Genomic DNA, 17,779 nt, shown 5'->3' with positions numbered 1-17,779 from the left:
AAAAAAAAAAAAAAAAAGAAATATGCTTAACCTTTTAATCCCTAAGGAACACATTGGTATGCCAAGGGCTATATTAAGCTACAGCATAAACATGGTGAAACTTCTTAGAAGGACTTTTTAACTTAATATTAAGTAGATTTTTAAATTTTATTTTTATCTTTTTATTTTTTTGAGTTGGAGTCTCACTCTGTCACCCAGACTAGAGTGCAGTGGCCACTCCCGGCCACTGCAGCCTCAACCTGCTGGGCTCCGGCGATCCATCCTTCTCAGCCTTCCAAGTAACTGGACTATAGGCGTGCGCTACCACGCCCGGCTAATTTTTGAGTTATTGTAGTGATGAGGTCTCGCCAAGTTGCCCATGCGGGTCTCGAACCTGCAGGCTCAGGCAATCCACTCACCTCAGCCTCCCAAAGCGCTGGGATTACAGGCTGAGCCACCAAACCTGGCCAGTAGATTTTTTTTTTAAACACAAGTATCTCACTCTGTCGCCTAGGCTGGAGTGCAGTGACACAATCATAGCTCACTGCAGCTTCAAACTCCTGGGCTCAAACAGTCCTCCCTCCTCAGCCTCTCAAGTAGCTAAGGACTAAGTGATAGGCATGCAGCACTACACCCAGCTAATTTATTTTTATTTTTTGTAGAGACAAGGTATTGCTATGTTGTCCAGGCTGGCCTGGACATCATGGGCTCAAGCAATCCTCCCTCCTTCGTCTCCCAAAGTGCTAGAATTACAGGCATGAGCCACCCTGCCCGATCTAAGCAAAGTTCAACTTATTATGTTTAGCCAGGCACGGTGGCTCACTTTGGGAGGATCTCTTAAGGCCAGGAGTTCACGACCAGACTGGACAACATAGCAAGACCTCGTCTCTACCAAAAAAAAATTAATTTTAAAAAATCAAAAAATAAAAATTAGCTGAGAGTGGTGGCACTTGCCTACAGTCCCAGCAACTCAGGAGGCTGAGGTGGAAGAATCATCCAAGTCCAGCAGGGCTTGGTGAGCCATGATAGTGATGGCACTCCAGCTTGGGTGACAGAATAAGACTCTAACTCCAAAAAATAAATTAATATAAAATAAAAAACTCATGTTAAAGGAATCATCATTATAATATGAAGTAGAACACAACTTTTCTTATGAATTTTAAAAATAAAATTCAACATTTTGAGGATAGGTTGCCCTAGCCTTCGTCACCAGAGGCCTCACTCTCTTGTCTTGTCAATTTTATTTTCCTAGGGGTACCTCAAGAGAAGAGTTTGCAAAGGCTGGATCAGAAAATCTTTAAGTTTGTTGATCTCTGAAATCGTAAAACTTGATGATAAAGCTTACCAATATTATTTTCTATTTCAAATAACACAACGCAGTAAAACAGTTCATTGAAAAGATTACAATTGAGTGCTTTTGATTACAATGGGAATAGAGGTCCCATTTACTAAGCTACCACCCCCAAACACCGACAATGGCCCCAAAGCACTGTACTTCCAACAGAATCCTGATAGAGGTTGTTAGCCTTGGGTGTATGACATATTGTGACTTAAGTATTAAGACCTTAACCAAAGAATAGTTTGCACATTCTTCTTTCCCTTTTATTTCCCCACCATTATAATATTTTTCCTGTCATAAAATATGAAGGACTTTACAACTGTGTATTTTACAAAGCAGTTTCTGAGAACATACTATGATATGGAACAGGAACGACCTGTAATTTGAAGTCTGTTGTCATCCATTAGCTGAACCCCAAATAAAGGTGAACATTTAATGATAGGCCCGTGAGATTTCAACAAGGCTACATTTTGATATCTGATTGTCTGTCCTCCACACATTTGTCACAGCTCATTTGATAGTAGGAAGAAATGAACCTTTTTTCACAGCTATCTCATTTTTCTTTTGACTATGACAATCTTGATGATTTTTCAAGCAGAATAATATCTCCAAAGCATGTATTCTTCTCCCACTCCTAATGTAAACTAAGAACAATAGTCTGTCTCATTAGTACCCTTTGGGCGCTAATCAAGGTGGGCAGATAATGGATGATGAGCCCACAGCCTGGACAATACTCCTGTTCATACTTGCTTGTCCTATTTTGGTTAACTGTGTATTCAGGCAGGCTTCTTGGCCTCAAAGATGAGAGTAATTATCCATGCCCTGCCATTTGGTAGGCCCAGGACACCTTTGGAGGTGTCAGTAGCCAGATGGAAATGACACAGCACAAAGTTTAAAGCTACTCTTCCAGGAACTAACTTGGTGATTCCCAAAGAAAGTTAGATAAGGTTCTCCCCTGTCTCTTGTGTCCTCATGATGGAGATAACAGTGGTTTAAAATAAAGATATATTAAGATGAAAAGAGTCTGAAAAAAGTCAGAAAGCTCTTGGAGGTAACACTCAATGTATTTCCTTTGCTGACTAAAAATATTGCAAGTATTAGTTTTTCAAGAGTATAAAATATCACATTGCTGCATATCTCCTGATATACATCTCAGAAATTAGCTGAATACCCTGAATCTTTAAAATGACTTATCTTCTTTTTTTTGAGTTGGAGTCTCACTCTGTCACCCAGACTGGAGTGCAATGGCCGCTCCCGGCCACTGCAACTTTGACGTGCTGGGCTCCGGCGATCCTTCCGCCTCAGCCTTCCAAGTAGCCGGAACTACAGGCATGTGCTACCACGCCCAGCTGATTTTTTGATTGATTGTACAGATGAGGTCCGTTGCCCAGGTGGGTCTCGAACCCGCGGACTCAGGCAATCCACTCACCTCAGCCTCCCAAAGGCGCGGGATTACAGGCTGAGCCACCGAGCCCGGTGACTTCTCTTCTTAATATACAAATGATATTTAAGGTAATATACAAATGGTATTTAAGGTAACACATGATGGATTGATGAGAATAATAAAAAATTACTATCGAGGAGGTTGGTGGCTCAGCCTGTAATCCCAGTACTTTGGGAGGCCGAGTTGAGTGGATTGCCTGAACCCACGGGTTCGAGACTAGCCCAGACAACTTGGCGAGACCTCATTTCTACAACAAAACAAAAAATAGCCAGGCATGGTAGCACATGTCTGTGGTTCTGGTCACTTGGAAAGCTGAAGTGGAAGAATCGCTGGAGCTCAGCAGGTGGATGCTGGGTTAGCCATGAGCGTGCCACTGTACTCCAGCCTGGGCAAGGGAGTGAGACTCCAATTCAAAAAACAAAAAACAAAAACAAACAAAAAATTTATATCTTGTCCTTTTGACTTGTTCTCCTTGAAACAAGAAAATGTTAAAAGTTATCAAAAGGTAGAAGAAACATTAGGGCAAGAGCAAATATAAAACTAGGTAGATAATGCAACACCAAGTAAACATTACTATACTATTTCAAAATATTCCTGTAAAATTTTCACTTTTTAAAAGACTTGAAAGTTTGCTGCATTTCCAGTGCTTAGAATTATGCCTGGCAGAGTTAATACCTGATGAATAAATGAATGATTCTTCTTGGCCTAGTTGCTTTGATGGAAGTTATTTTTACTTTGAAGTAATACGCTTATTGTTTTGTTATGGTCCTAGCTTTGTGTTTCCGCCCTTTCCTGAAGGATTCAGGGAGAAGGCTCATCACCCTAATAAGTGGCTTCTTATTTTGGCAGCACTTTGACATGCCTCATGATATTGTTGCATCTGAAGATGGGACTGTATACATTGGAGACGCTCACACCAACACTGTGTGGAAGTTCACTTTGACTGAAAGTATGGTTTTTACAGTATCATTGACCACATTTTCCCTCAGTTTTTATTGCCTAAAAACATGTAAATCAAAAACATTTGCATTTCCTTCTCTTTTTATTGATGGGAGTAGAAATCAATATAAGGCAGTTGTTAAAGGATTTATGTAGTATTCATTTCAGGGATTAAATTAATTTTTAAAAAGCAGAGGGAACCCCTTTTTTTGTTTGTTTGTTTGTTTTTGCTGGCAGTTATCGCCTTGTTTCCACAGATATTCCACAGGAAATTCTTGATGCCTGAAGTAATGTCTGTTACATTAAAAGCCAACGTTAATTCCAACTTAGTTCCAGAAGGAGGGGGTGGCTTTGGCAAAGCAGAGGACCTGACTTGTTTCCATAAGGCATCACTCGCCACATGGCTCTTTAGCTCTCAGTAGCTGTGGAACATCTAGGGATACCAGCATCTGTGTCAGACACATATTATCCCAAACAGGAAGCGCTTTGATTTTTCCACTTAACTTCAACTTTCTCAAATAACTGAATTGCTATATTTTCATATAAATCAAAATTTTTGTCTGGAGACACATTTGTTCTATCAGGATTTGACCAACTAGTTTTGGAGTTTTCTCATTACAATTTGGGCATCATTTTTAATTCTTAACAATAAACCGACCTAACCCCTAATATCATGCTTTAAAAATAAGTTTTTAAAATTGAAGTGCACTGAATGCTTACTAGGCCACAAATCTCAATGTTCAGAGATATATTTTAAAGCATAGCAGGGTCCAATAGGTAGAGAACCAAAAAAAGGATGTGAAACTTGATGAAGAAAAGAAATATTGATTAAAAAGGAGAAATACAAATTATAATAAGAAAAGAAAACAAATGATAACAATAGAAAGAAAAATCAGAAGTCCAAAAACATTTATCAGATATCATATAGGTCTTAGATCCCAGTTAGTTTGGTAACTACTGTCTTCAGAATTCTACTCTGAATTACCTTCACTGTTTTGCAGTAAGGACCCTCTGTTTTGTAATAGGGCTGAGTGCACAGAGATCCCTGTGGACAATTCCACTGTCCTTATCTTCACATTTCTCTTGTAAAGGGTAGCTCTCACCATGTGAATCTTCAAAGAGGATCCAGAAGACTTGGGCAGATGGGAAAGCAAAGATAGATGGATAATCCCCAATGCATGACTAAACTTGGGATTTTCAGAACCAGGAAAAAAAAAATGCATAAATACTTTTAAGAAGGAAAAGGCTTCAGAAATCTAGCCATATCTTCATTTTGCAAATAGGAATATGGTTCTTGAGCTCATTAAGATTTCAGTCTAAGGCCCTTTATTCCACCCTAGTGGTTGACACTCAAAGATGCATGTCTGAGTCACCTAGGGAGAATTTTCATAATACACATGGTCAGTCCCCACTCAAGAGCTATAGAAAGAAGAGGAATGATAATATGTATATTTTGGAAAGTCTTACCAAGTATTCTTGCTACATCCCCTAATTGAGAAGCACTGCACTATAGCATACAGCTTCAAAACAGAGAAAAGTCCTCTGTATAGACCATAGTGCAATAAATCGAAAAATAGTACTTCTGGAACAGTAGTATTGCCATTGGAAACTAAGTAGGTGTTTCATTTATTTGCATTCTAGTATTTGACTAATTGAATTTATTTATGTCATCTAGAAGATTGGTATTCCAACATGGTAGAACTAGTAATCAGTCTAGTCCAGTCAAGATGCTGCCAAGATGAAAACAGAACTACTTGAGATTTCAGAAATAATGCACTAATATGAACTCCACAAGAATAATTTCATTTTAAATATGTAATTCTCAGCCGGGCTCGGTGGCTCAGCCTGTAATCCCGCGCCTTTGGGAGGCTGAGGTGAGTGGATTGCCCGAGCAGGCGGGTTTGAGACCCGCCTGGGCAGACGAGACCTCATCTCTACAATAAATCAAAAAATTAGCCGGGCGTGGTAGCGCGCACCTATAATTCCGGCTACTTGGAAGGCTGAGGCAGAAGGATCGCCGGAGCCCAGCAGGTCGAAGCTGCAGTGGCCGGGAGCGGCCACTGCACTCCAGTCTGGGTGACAGAGTGAGACTCCAACTCAAAAAAAAAAAAAAAAAAGAAAAAAAATATGTAATTCTTAAAAAGATTTTAGCATTCTCTATATTTTATCCAGGACTCATGGACTACATAATTAGTAGTTTGTATTGAACTTTTTTCTACTGTAATAATGCATTTAATAAAAAAGGAAATATTTTTTACTGACTAAAATTAATATCAAAGCTAAGTTTTCAAATGTTCTTTTTGGGGATTCTGATTTTTCTCTCTCCTTGCTGTGTTATGTTACAGAAATGGAACATCGATCAGTTAAAAAGGCTGGCATTGAGGTCCAGGAAATCAAAGGTTGGTAAGATTCCTCTTATGACTGTGAAACCAAAGTCTATTTGTGTTGAATCCTTTTATGGTCTTTGACTGCGTCTTAAAAAATTACCAGGCTAAAAATATAATCTGGTAAATTATCCATAACTTCTGCAGTGTACTGAACCTTTAAACCTGTTTGTTGCCACTGCTTTTTTCTGATAAATGGAATAGTCATAATGAGCTCAAGTCACGATTTCAAATGACAGAAAATGATTGAAGATGTAGGAAATCTATAACCAGTGAGCCAGAGATACTCAGAGAGGAAAAAAAGTCAGTCATTTTTGGAAGTACGTTAACCTCAAGCAAGTAGAAAATTACCATTCAGCATACCGGAAAAGCCTTTTTCTAAATTGACTATATAAAAAAGTAAAAAAATCTTTGGTGAATTAATGATATAGATTATGAAAACATCAGCTGTTCTCTTAGATCCCACCTTAGTATCATTCAGCCCCCAAGATTTACTGAGGGCTTCTTAATGTAAGCCTCTTTAGCAGGTCTAAGGAGAGTGAAACTGTATCGGACCTCAAGAGATTTATAGCCTTATAAGAAGAGAGAAGGAAAGAGAGAGAGAGAGTACACACACATATAAATAAGAATATCATTATAATATAATATCAGGAATGGGAAAATGGGATTTAGCTATTGGTAAGCAACCACTAGGTTCATTTGGAATCCCTGTCAAATTGTTTTCTTCCTTTTCTAGGATCTGTAGGGTTTTGATATGTCATTTATTGTTAAGAACTGATCATGGGTTTCTTGTGTGGTGCCCCTAATGTTTAAGTAACAAAGTGATTCCATTATTAGTTGCTTTACAAATGATTCACGTAGATATTCAGATGTAACCACAGGCTTACTTGTTCTCCTTTCTTGTGAAAGCAGGTAGAAAAGATGAAAAGAAGCAAAAACCAAGAGGGAGTTTAGGGATTTTATGTAGGCAGATGAGGAAATACAGCTGGCTCAAGGGGTAAGATAATATTATAAAATAAATAGCAATTGTTTGGCATTTATAGAGATTCTACTGAGTGACACTACTGAGTGGTATTCATATGCCATTCATATACTGAGGAAGGTTCCTGATGTCCTAATTATTTTTTATCATAGCTGTATATAGAATTATTGATAATTCTATTATCTATTTGTCCTAGAATAAAAATGTTGGAAAAGATATTATTGTTATCAATTTCAGAGCACAATCAATGAGCTATCCAAAAATTATCAAATTTAATCCTTACACAAGCCACCCAATACTTGTTATTGTCCACATTTTACATAAGAGGAAACTGAGGATGAGAATTACTACTAAGATAGTAAGTGTTAGAGCCAGGTTTTAAACCAAAATCTGTTTGGTGCCAAAGCCTGTACTCTTTTTTTCTTTTTTTGAGTTGGAGTCTCACTCGGTCGCCCAGACTGGAGTGCAGTGGCCGCTCCCGGCCACCGCAGCCTCACCTGCTGGGCTCCGACAATCCTTCCATCTCAGCCTTCCGAGTAGCCAGAATTACAGGCGCGCGCTACCACGTAATTCTGATTTTTTGATTTGGGTAGAGATGAGGTCTCGCTGCCCAGGCGGGTCTCGAACCCGTGGGCTCAGGCAATCCACTCATCTCAGCCTCCCAAAGGCACGGGATTACAGGCTGAGCCACTGAGCCTGGCTCAAAGCCTGTACTCTTAACCACTATTGCAATACTGTGGAGGAAAGATTGATACCATCAACTAATTTGCTATAAATTATTTCAAGAACAGCAGGTTGGGAATCGTTATAGTCTATTCTGAAAGCTCTAGAATTTCAAAATGGTCCCAGCCATTTCTGTTTAAATAGATCCCACCCAGAAAAATTCTAGATTGCACTGGTTGGCCTGTTGAGAAGAGCCCAGCCATGCTGACCTCATGTTGGCTGGTCAATGAAGGATGACTAATGCTTTTCTGCAGGCCTTTTCCTTTTCTCAGTGCACACCACTGAGTCCATTTGTTTGGAAACCTCCCGGCCTTGTGGCCAAACCCAGCACTTCAAATACTGAATTTTTATTGAAATGTCTTACCATGACAGTCCAGTTCTAATAGTTACCCAAACTCAAATGAAGTTGTCTAGTCCTCTTTGAACCTGATTACTCTCTTTAAATCATTTTTTAAGATTATATTCTTACGACAAAAGGAACATAAATCATGCTGGATCTCTAAATCTTTTATCAAAATCTCGGAGCTTCATTCAAACCACCTTTTACAAGAGAAACGGAAAAACACAATTCTAGGTTTCACATCCCTATAGTTACCTGTTAATTGTAAATCTTCACATTTGAATTGACTTTGATGACATTTATCCCCACAGTGACTGGTCATGTAGCTGATTGGTAGTAGCAGGGTTTCAGAACCAGCGTTCTAAGGAATTTTCAAGAATGAGAGAATTTGGAATGAAAAAAAAATTAGTAAAGGGATTCTGAGTTTTCAAATAAAGTTACTAAGGATAAAATATATATGCTAATATTCCACTAAAAGCATAGCCCTGACACCCCAGTCTACCCTCAGTTAAAGATGATAATAGTGAATCACTCTCAAAAATCTAAAGAAAAAAAAAAAAACACTCCCTAGTGCAGTTAGCTTCTTAGGTCTTCAGAAGAGCAACACATGGTAGCAATTTCTTTGCATTTTTTAACAAAGGAGTGATCTCATTGGTGCTATGTGTACTTTTCATATCTCCTAACCTGTTACTTGCTAGTATGCCACAGAAAACCTTCAGCCTTTAGCTGGGTGTGGTGGCACGTGCCTGTAGTTCCAGCTATTTGGAAGACTGAGGTGGAAGGATCGCCTGAGCCCAGCAAGTCAAGCCTGCGGTGGCCGTGAGCATGCCACTGCCCTCCAGCCTGGGCGACAGAGTGAGACTCCAACTCAAAAAAAAAAAAAAAAGCCTTCAGCCTTGAGTTCTGTCTGTTATTAACTGGGTAATAATTGCTGTGTTGTTGTATTAAGAATGACCTTCCTTTCCTGTCCCAGTTATTCCAGTTCCAAATGAAATGGTCTCTAGGCTTCTTCCCTTCTGTCAGGGGAGAGAGATGTGCATGTGCTTATATGTGTGCACTCACACAGGAATGTAGCCAGCTTCCTTTTCTAAATGTGGTGCCTTGAAGAAGAAGAAAAAAAACGTCATCAGCTTTTAGGGTTTTTTTGTTTGTTTGTCTATTTGTTTGTTTTTGAGTTAGATTCTCACTCTGTCCACCCAGGCTGGAATGCAGTGGCAGGGTCACTGCTCACCGTAGCTTCAAACTCCCGAGCTTAGGTAATCTTTCTGCATCAGCCTCTGGAGTAGCTGGTACTACAGTTGTGACCATGCCCAGCTTTTTTGTTGTTGTTGTTTTTAGGGATGAGTTCTTGCTACCTTGCTGAGGCTGCTCTCAAACTCCTGACCTCAAGCGATCCTTCTGCCTCGGCCTCCCAACGTTCTGAGATTACAGGCATGAACCACCGTGCCTGGCCAAACTTTCAAAATTATGTTTATTTCCAAATATTTCTAGAGATAGAGAGCTTGCACTCTTTTTTTTTTTTTTTTTATGATTTTAAGACATGTTTGTTCTAGATAGAATACATCCGGCATCTTACATGATAGAATAATGTCATACAAGTTATCCCTATCTTCCAGAAGCCTCAAATTCTGGATAATCTTAGAACTTTTTCACTCTGTTAATCAAGGATGCTCCAAATTACTGGTATTTTTTTAATAACAGAATTTAAGGCAAAAATCGAAAGTTTCAGGCTTAGATTATTTTTTATGCTTTGGAATTCTTAGGCTCTTTGTGATAACTAGTTTTAGGCATTTCACTCCACCACACATAAAGACTCCTGAGAAGAGCAGCAATATTTTTTTTAGACAGGAAATTTAAAAAATTTTAGTTTCCTTTTAAAAAATATAGAGCATCTTTTAAATCTTAAACATACTTCAGCTGGTTCCAAAATTTAGGATGTTCAAGTATTTTTAGTAGATGGCACTCAAAATACCAGAAGTGATGTGAAAATCAAGATTTTCTGAAGTGCTGTGTGTGTGTCTTAGCAAGTTCATTGCCTCATTCGCTTCACACTTTCCATGAATGCTAAAAGATTCTTTTAGTCTATCATCTACATCATCCATGGTTCTTCTTTCTATCTAACAGAGACCAATCCTGGCTCTGCCTTTTCAAAGAAACTAGATATTAGCTGGTACAGCCATTGTATCAGGCACAGATAAACTTACTAAATGACAGGTATTACTCTGGTAATCCCCACTTTCAAACAGAAACAACTTTTCTTCCAATGACAACAAGTTCTTGAATACCATGCTACATCTTTGGCCTATGTTTTTTTAATTCCATGATTCATTTATTGTTATTTTCCTGTTTAGATATAGAAAGAGCTTTAATATAGAGTGATTTTATATATCTTTTCTACAGTAAAAGACCAAACAGTCAGTGGTTAGGAAGAATAGGAATCACACTTACCTTCCTCTTGAAAACCAGGAGTTGGGAAGGTTCAATTAGAACCATCTAGGTCTATGCATCAATTCTGTTCCTTCCCTCCCTTCAAAGTATCAGGAGACACTTAAGTGGACAAAAGGAGAGGAAAGATGGTCTCCCCTTAACAATAGTACAGGAAAAGAAATGAAGACCATGAGGCCATTTGCAAAATGGTGGTAACAATAGTACCTACTCATAGGCTTGGTGTGATGATTAAATGAAACCAGTGCATGACATGATATAAGTACTCAATAGATGGAATTGCAGCTGTGAAGGAGGCTCTCTCAGAACATTGAAGCAAAATGTTGTAACCTGGGTTTTTTGGGTTTTTGGTTTTTTTGTATTGTAAATTGTGTTTACATATCTTAACTATTTGGGAAGCACTTCCTTGAAGAAGCATACAGCAAGCTACTAAGCTGAGTCTACACATATTAAACATTAACCAAAGATTTTCTTGATCATGTTAAACTACATATTCCTACTGTTTTGTCAAAGCTCCCTGAGGCCTTAACAGTGCATTCTGTATCACAGGGCAGAAGGGCACACTGAGAAATTGAAATTCCAGAATGTTGTGAGTCTTTTGGCAAATGTGGTTTTAACTTTCAGCCTGTACACATTCTTATCAACCTTTGCACACTAGTGTTTCTGTACAAACACATATATGCTTCCTGGGAGGCAAGAATGTCTCAAGGCTCAATTTCATTTTCAAGTCATTAGTTATTAAGATCCCTGCAGCAGTTTGTATAGTTTTACTGAATCAGTTTCCCAAACAGTTCATCAGGCCTAATACCTACCCAATACCTGCCAGTGTTACAAAGTACTTGTATGAGTTATTTTCATCACCAACAAAAGGATATAGAGTACATTTGTATGTACTTATATTTTGCTGAGAACTATCTAAAAGAACCTGAAAATTACAGTTCCTTTATCCTTTGGTAATCCTAAAATTAATGTGTGCAACTATGCATGTGAAGTAGCAGAAATTCATTAAACATGAAAAGGATTTAGAAACTAAAGATCAGAGGAAACAAATACTTATTAAGCACCTTTTATGACAAATATTTACAACCAACAGTTTTATGAAGGATGTACTATTACCATGATTTTATAAATGATGTTACTAAGGCCCAGGCAATTTAAGTAACTTGCCCAAAGTTATACAGCTAGTATATGGGAGAATGGGATTTGAGCCCAGGTCATTTGACTCCAGTATGCACACCAGTGCTTTCTCCTACACAGCACTGCCCATTAATTGAAAAAAATGTAAAAAAAAAAAAAAAGGATATGTATTGTGTGGAGTTTTAGGTAAAAAGGGAATTAAAGGTAGAACAAAAGAAAGCCAGTTTGAAGGTGAAATAACATCCAGTGGAAATAACTAATCACAATTCCTGCTGTCAGCTTGGTAGATTAAGATATTGAAATGTGAACCCCATGTGCATTGGACTCAACAAGTTCTTTGTAAAGAATTGCTGATTTGACTGGGAAGGGGTGGGTAACAGGGTTTTGGAATCTTTGAGTCAGTTGAATATTGTAAACTCTTCTTTCTCTGAAGAAGCCGAGGCAGTTGTTGAAACCAAAATGGAGAACAAACCCACCTCCTCAGAATTGCAGAAGATGCAAGACAAACAGAAACTGATCAAAGAGCCAGGCTCGGGAGTGCCTGTTGTTCTCATTACAACCCTTCTGGTTATTCCGGTGGTTGTCCTGCTGGCCATTGTCATATTTATTCGGTGGAAAAAAGCAAGGGCCTTTGGAGGCAAGTAAAATAAGACCCTTGAACTTGGAACCTGCCTTTGAAAAAGTATTTGGCCTAATTATCCTCAGGAGTTTGGTTGTTGTTTTTTTTTTCACTGTCTTTGTTGCTGTTGTTTTTGTTGTTTTTAAATGTTCTCTAACTTTTTTGACATTATTGTCTATGTTCCAAATATTGTCTCTAATTAGTATCACAGTAGAAAACATAGCTGGGGACTCTGAAATTTGAATCGTTAAATTAAAATATAACCTTTAATATTGCCTTTAAGCATTGGCTTAGGCTGAATTCATGTTTCCATGCAAAACTGTGTAGATAATAGAGTCAGTATAAATTAGCTGAAGGGTCAGGGAGGAGAAGGAGATTCCTACTGTTCAGAACAGGTCCAGTCCTCAAAGTACTGGGGTCAGTTATTTGGGAATTGTATTTTTTTCCTCAGCAGACTGGCTCTAGTTCCTAGCTACATAACCATGGGCAAGTTACTTAATCTCTCTTAGCCACAGTAAAGTTGTGGCTTCCTCATCAATAAAGTTGGGATAAAAAAACTTACTTTACAAAGTTATACAAGGATTAGATGAAATAATTTACATAAAGTATCATAGCACTTGGAACCTAGTAAGTACTCAATACCGCCAATGATTATTCATTAGTAATAAAGTAATAAAAGGCATAAGAAGTCATAAATGATACTTGTCTTAATTTCAGCTTTCTCAGGAAACCAATTATTTCTATGACAAACAATTTGGTAGTTTTTGAATAGTCGTAATTTAGGCCATCAGCCTTCCATAACTGAACAAAGCAGGGGCTAATACTACAGTCAATATTTTATAAGATTATTATCACAGCATAGGGATCCAAGAGCCAAGTTTCTTTCAGGACATCCAAATAAATAAACAAATAACCCAACTCATGATTCCCACCTCTCAGTAGCAGTCCCTTGGCTGGGTCCCCAGATCCTAAGGCAAGAGTCTACAGCTGTGTCTGGGAAGAAATCCATAGACCAGGGAGAGAGGCAGCATTTGATCAAGAAACAGCATCTGATCCTATTTCAGGTCAAGGCGACCATGGCAAGGATTCAGTGCCTGTGGCAAAACCCTGACACAGAAACAGAAAACAGAGGATTCAATTTAATAAGTTGTGAAAGGAAATTTCTCTTGGACTTTCTTTTGCTTTTTATCTGCAATCAATAAATCTCTGCAAAAATTTAGTTAACTCTTCCCAAAAAGAACTTCTATTGAGCCTTTGTTATAGATCTGGAGCTGTCCTCAGCAGCAACAAAGAGAAATAAACATAGTCACTGTCTTCATGGCGTTAGATAGAATCTTCAAAAGAGCAAGAATCTTGTATGCCTTGTTTACTCATGAGTCCCCAGCACAAATAACAGTTCCTGACACTAGGGGTTCAGCAAATAGTTGTTAAAAGAATGAACAAATAAATATATGGAGCTCACAGAGTAGATGGCATGTAAAAGTTATAGTAGAAGGTCATAAGTACAGTGGTAAATACACAATGGTTTTTAGAAACCCTCATAAAGGACCATCTAGTGATTCAACTTACCTTTGTTACATGTTGGCTCCACATACAGACACTGTTCTAAGGAATGTCTCTCATCCTTGTGGAGCTTGCAATCTAATGTGTTGGCTTTCCAATAATCTTATCAGATTTTTCTTCCCTTCTTACCAGTTTCTTTCCTCATCCACTCCTTTGTCATCTGCCTGTTATCATTTTCCATAATGCTGCCTTCACTCCTGGTTAAAGACTGAATAGAACACCAAGCCTGGCTTCCCTGACCATATCCCTTGAAAGAGCAGAGGAAGCAAGGGAAAGTGCAGAAAGGCACACAGCAAGATAAAAAAGTGAAATGACATCGGGAGCTCTGCCTTCCAATAAAGAAAGAGAGTCATTCCTTCATGGAGCTGGCTAGCCCCATGGGAGCATATGGGTCATCTTGTGTGCTTGGTAAATACTCAAGAGTCTCATATCCTTTGCCTTCATGGAAGTCTTACATAAAGGAGAAATGATGTACACAGATTCAAAGCTTTCTTGTGCAGGATGTGTACTGTTCTTAATAGAAAGAGTAAAGCCTAAAACAAATACTCATAAATTGTAACAACCAAAACTTCCACATTTTTTTACACATTATTGGGAACAACTATATTCCAATACAAATTACTATGTATTGAACATTTACTGTATATGTATCAGGCACTGTTCTAAACGTGTCACATGCAGTGTCCCATCTCAGACTTACAGGTAGGCAGGGATTCTCTTTGATCTCTCTTCTCAGAGGACAAAACTGAAGCTCGAGGAAGTAATTTATCAGGATTGCTCAGCCTATAAGACACAGGCAGGAATCGAAGCCAGCTCAGGTCCTTCTCAATGATCTATTGCCTTTTTCTTAGAATTGCATACAGACAAGAGCCAGGGCTTGTTAATCATTCATGAATTTTGTGTGTGGGAAGTTGAGTTCATGAATTGAGGTGGGTGTTTGGGACTCCTTTTGAAATGTGCCATCTTTTTTCCCAGCAGATTCTGAACACAAACTCGAGGCAACTTCAGGAAGAGTATTGGGAAGATTCAGAGGTATACCTGTGACCTTTTGGAATCCTTTATGTTTGGTTCACAATCAACAAGCTCATGTCTTTTAAAGAGCAAGGAGATATTTTATATTTTGTCTTTCAAAATGAAATGCCTTGCATGCAACTCAGCATCCCCCAGTGTAAATGCTGAATGCAAACTATAAACTAAACCCAAAGTGTGAGGCTCTGGCGGCAAATTTCCCAGTTTTATTTTTTCCTCCCTGCCATTCTGTATTGTCTAATTCTCTTTCCCTGCCTTTTATCTGGCTTCATTTGTCTTCAGTAAGTGTTCTGTCATTCCTGTCAGCATGTCAATTCTTGTCATAGAGGAGATGACCTTTTCATAAAGCCATTGAAATGAAATGCTGCTCAGGGGATGCCAGTTCTGAGAAGAAAGCTGGGGAGAGCAGGAGGTGAAAAGTGAATCTGCAGAAACTCATCATCCTCAGGAACTTTGTTTTTTCATTTTTATTTAACAAGTCTACAAAGTAGTATCTATCTGGCCATGTAGGATAAGTCTCTCTCACTTTTTTTCCTACCCATCCCCAGCTTCTGCCTTTGTTTACCATCCAGAAACGTACAAGAAAACTGAGAATCATTCGTGCAAACTTTACCTCATTTTTGTTGTCATTTGCTTTCTTCAGGAAAGGGAAGTGGAGGCTTAAACCTTGGAAATTTCTTCGCCAGCCGCAAGGGCTACAGTCGAAAAGGGTTTGACCGCCTTAGCACTGAGGGAAGTGACCAAGAGAAAGATGAGGATGATGGAAGTGAATCAGAAGAGGAGTATTCAGCACCTCTGCCCACTGCCTCAGCCACGCCTTCCTCCTCCTGAGAGCCAGGCTTTGGTTTCAATTGAATGAGATCTACCAAGAATGCCAGACTCCTTTCCCTTTAGCACGTTTAAAGTTCTGTGTATTTAATTATAAACTGTACTAGTCTATGTGGGGCTGTACACATTTTATTTACTTTGTTTTGGTTGAGTTGCCTTCTCTTTCTTTGGAGGAGTTTCCTAAAAGTTCATAACAGTGCTGTTGTCTTTATATGAACATAGAATAGAGAAACAGTCCTCTTCTTCCTCATAGTACTTATCTAACTATGGAAGATTTGCTCATTTACACTTTTGAGACTTTTCGGTGGATGTAAATAACCCCATTCTCTGCTTGAACACAGTATTTTTCCAATAGCACTTTCATTGCCAGTGTCTTTCTTTGGTGCCTTTCCTGTTCAGCATTCTCAGCCTGTGGCAGTAAAGAGAAACTTTGTGCTACATGACGACAAAGCTGCTAAATCTCCTTCTATTTTTTTAAATCACTAATGTTATATTGCAATGAGGGAAAGATAAAAAGTCTCTATTTAAATTCTTTTTTTAATTTTCTTCTTCAGTTGGTGTGTTTCTGGGATGTCTTATTTTTAGATGGTTACACTGTTAGAACACTATTTTCAGAATCTGAATGTAATTTGTGTAATAAAGTGTTTTCAGAGCATTAGCTGTCAGAGTGTATTTTGCAATTTTTGCATATTTGCAGGTTTTGTATACAACTTTTGTAATAATTACACAAGCCACAAATATTAGTGAAACTTACTCAGTGTTTTCACCAAAAGAAATGTATTGTACAAAATTTAGAAGCTATTTTGTTATGTAGTCAATATAAATTAAAAACCAGCCTGAGTTTTCATACCTTTGTAAAACCAGGCTCTCTTTAAATTCAAAGTGGGTTTTTGCCTGTATATCAATCAAAGGGTAAATACTTTAATAAAAGGTGATCATAGCTAAGAGGAAATCTGTGTCTCAAATTACATATGCAAATGAATTTATCAATGCAGATTACTAATAATTTTCCTCTTAAAGAATAATTTTACTCAAATTCCCATGCATTCATAGGAATATTTATTTCTCACAGTGACTGCAGACTATTTTTAAAACATCTTAAACATTTTTTAACATTTTAAAACATTTAATAATCTGTCAATGCAATTTAGTAAGAACCTGATAATTTTTCATTTTTATTTTGCAAAAAAGATTACATTAGAATGTCTTCCAACTATGCTATTTTTTTTTAATCTAATTTTTTTGCCTGAGCCCGCCGGTTCAAGACCAGCTCCGGCAACTTAGTGAGACCTTGTCTCTATAACAAATAAAAAAAAATTAGCTGGGCATGGTAGCACGTGCCTATAGTTCCAGCCACTTAGAAGGCTGAAGTAGAAGGATCGCTGGAGCCCAGCAGGTCAACACTGGGGTGGCCATGAGCATATTCCAGCCTGGGTGATGGAGTGAGAGTCCAACTCAAAAAAAAAAAAAAAAAAATCTAATTTTACTTGGATTTAGTCCCCCTCATAATTGATACCAAAGAAGATCTGGTTGAAATATTTTTTCAGTTCCCATATGTTTACCCCACCTTCTTGTTATAGCTTAATTTGGGTGTCCTCTCCATCTAGAAATTTTTGATTCCTATGTTTGTCCTTCTCAAGTGAAGAACACATTTTTCCTCCCTCTGACCAATTCTTTATGCTCTTTCTTCCACATCGGTGGTAAATACAGAGTCATAACAATATTCTGATTTTTGTATGCATATTCACTGTATCTTACAAGTTTTTATTTCAACATCAGAATTAGTCCAGTGCCCAGGACACGTGTTTTATATAACAGCTTGGCTTTGATGCTATTCAAGTTTTCTTACACTGAGGAAATAGTTGATTTGCACCAAAGTCATCTTTTGTGGTGCAATATTTGATCATCAGCTCCATTAGCTGCATTTTTAAAAATAATACGTACACCTACCTGAACAATTTTACAGTGGCTCAATTTATGCAAAAAAGCAGATCAAAGCAATAAATTATAAGAATGCAAGAAAGGAAA

At 38.1% G+C, this 17,779-nt stretch overlaps 1 protein-coding gene across 10 annotated transcripts in view; it reads left to right on the top strand.

The window, feature by feature from the left end:
* Window positions 1-16,409, top strand: part of PAM (peptidylglycine alpha-amidating monooxygenase) — a 167,500-nt gene extending 151,091 nt beyond the window's left edge. For 2 of the 10 annotated variants that reach the window (XM_008060683.2, XM_021713730.1), the window contains 5 exons: window positions 3,612-3,711; window positions 6,047-6,100; window positions 12,149-12,349; window positions 14,873-14,926; window positions 15,567-16,409. In XM_008060683.2, coding sequence (XP_008058874.1) covers window positions 3,612-3,711; window positions 6,047-6,100; window positions 12,149-12,349; window positions 14,873-14,926; window positions 15,567-15,754 — 597 coding nt within the window. In that variant the 3' untranslated portion in view covers window positions 15,755-16,409. Of the gene's footprint in view, window positions 1-3,611; window positions 3,712-6,046; window positions 6,101-12,145; window positions 12,350-14,869; window positions 14,927-15,566 lie in introns of all 10 variants that reach the window. The other 8 variants (XM_021713726.1, XM_008060682.2, XM_008060681.2 and 5 more) reach the window with 8 other exon arrangements.
* The last annotated feature ends 1,370 nt before the right edge of the window (window positions 16,410-17,779 follow it).

This window comes from Carlito syrichta, unplaced genomic scaffold (genome assembly GCF_000164805.1).
Source record: "Carlito syrichta isolate Samal-C Ts95f unplaced genomic scaffold, Tarsius_syrichta-2.0.1 Scaffold304700, whole genome shotgun sequence".
Classification (NCBI taxonomy): Eukaryota; Metazoa; Chordata; class Mammalia; order Primates; family Tarsiidae; genus Carlito; species Carlito syrichta.
The sequence above is the reverse complement of the archived record's forward strand: the minus strand, read 5'-3'. Positions and strand labels throughout refer to the sequence as shown.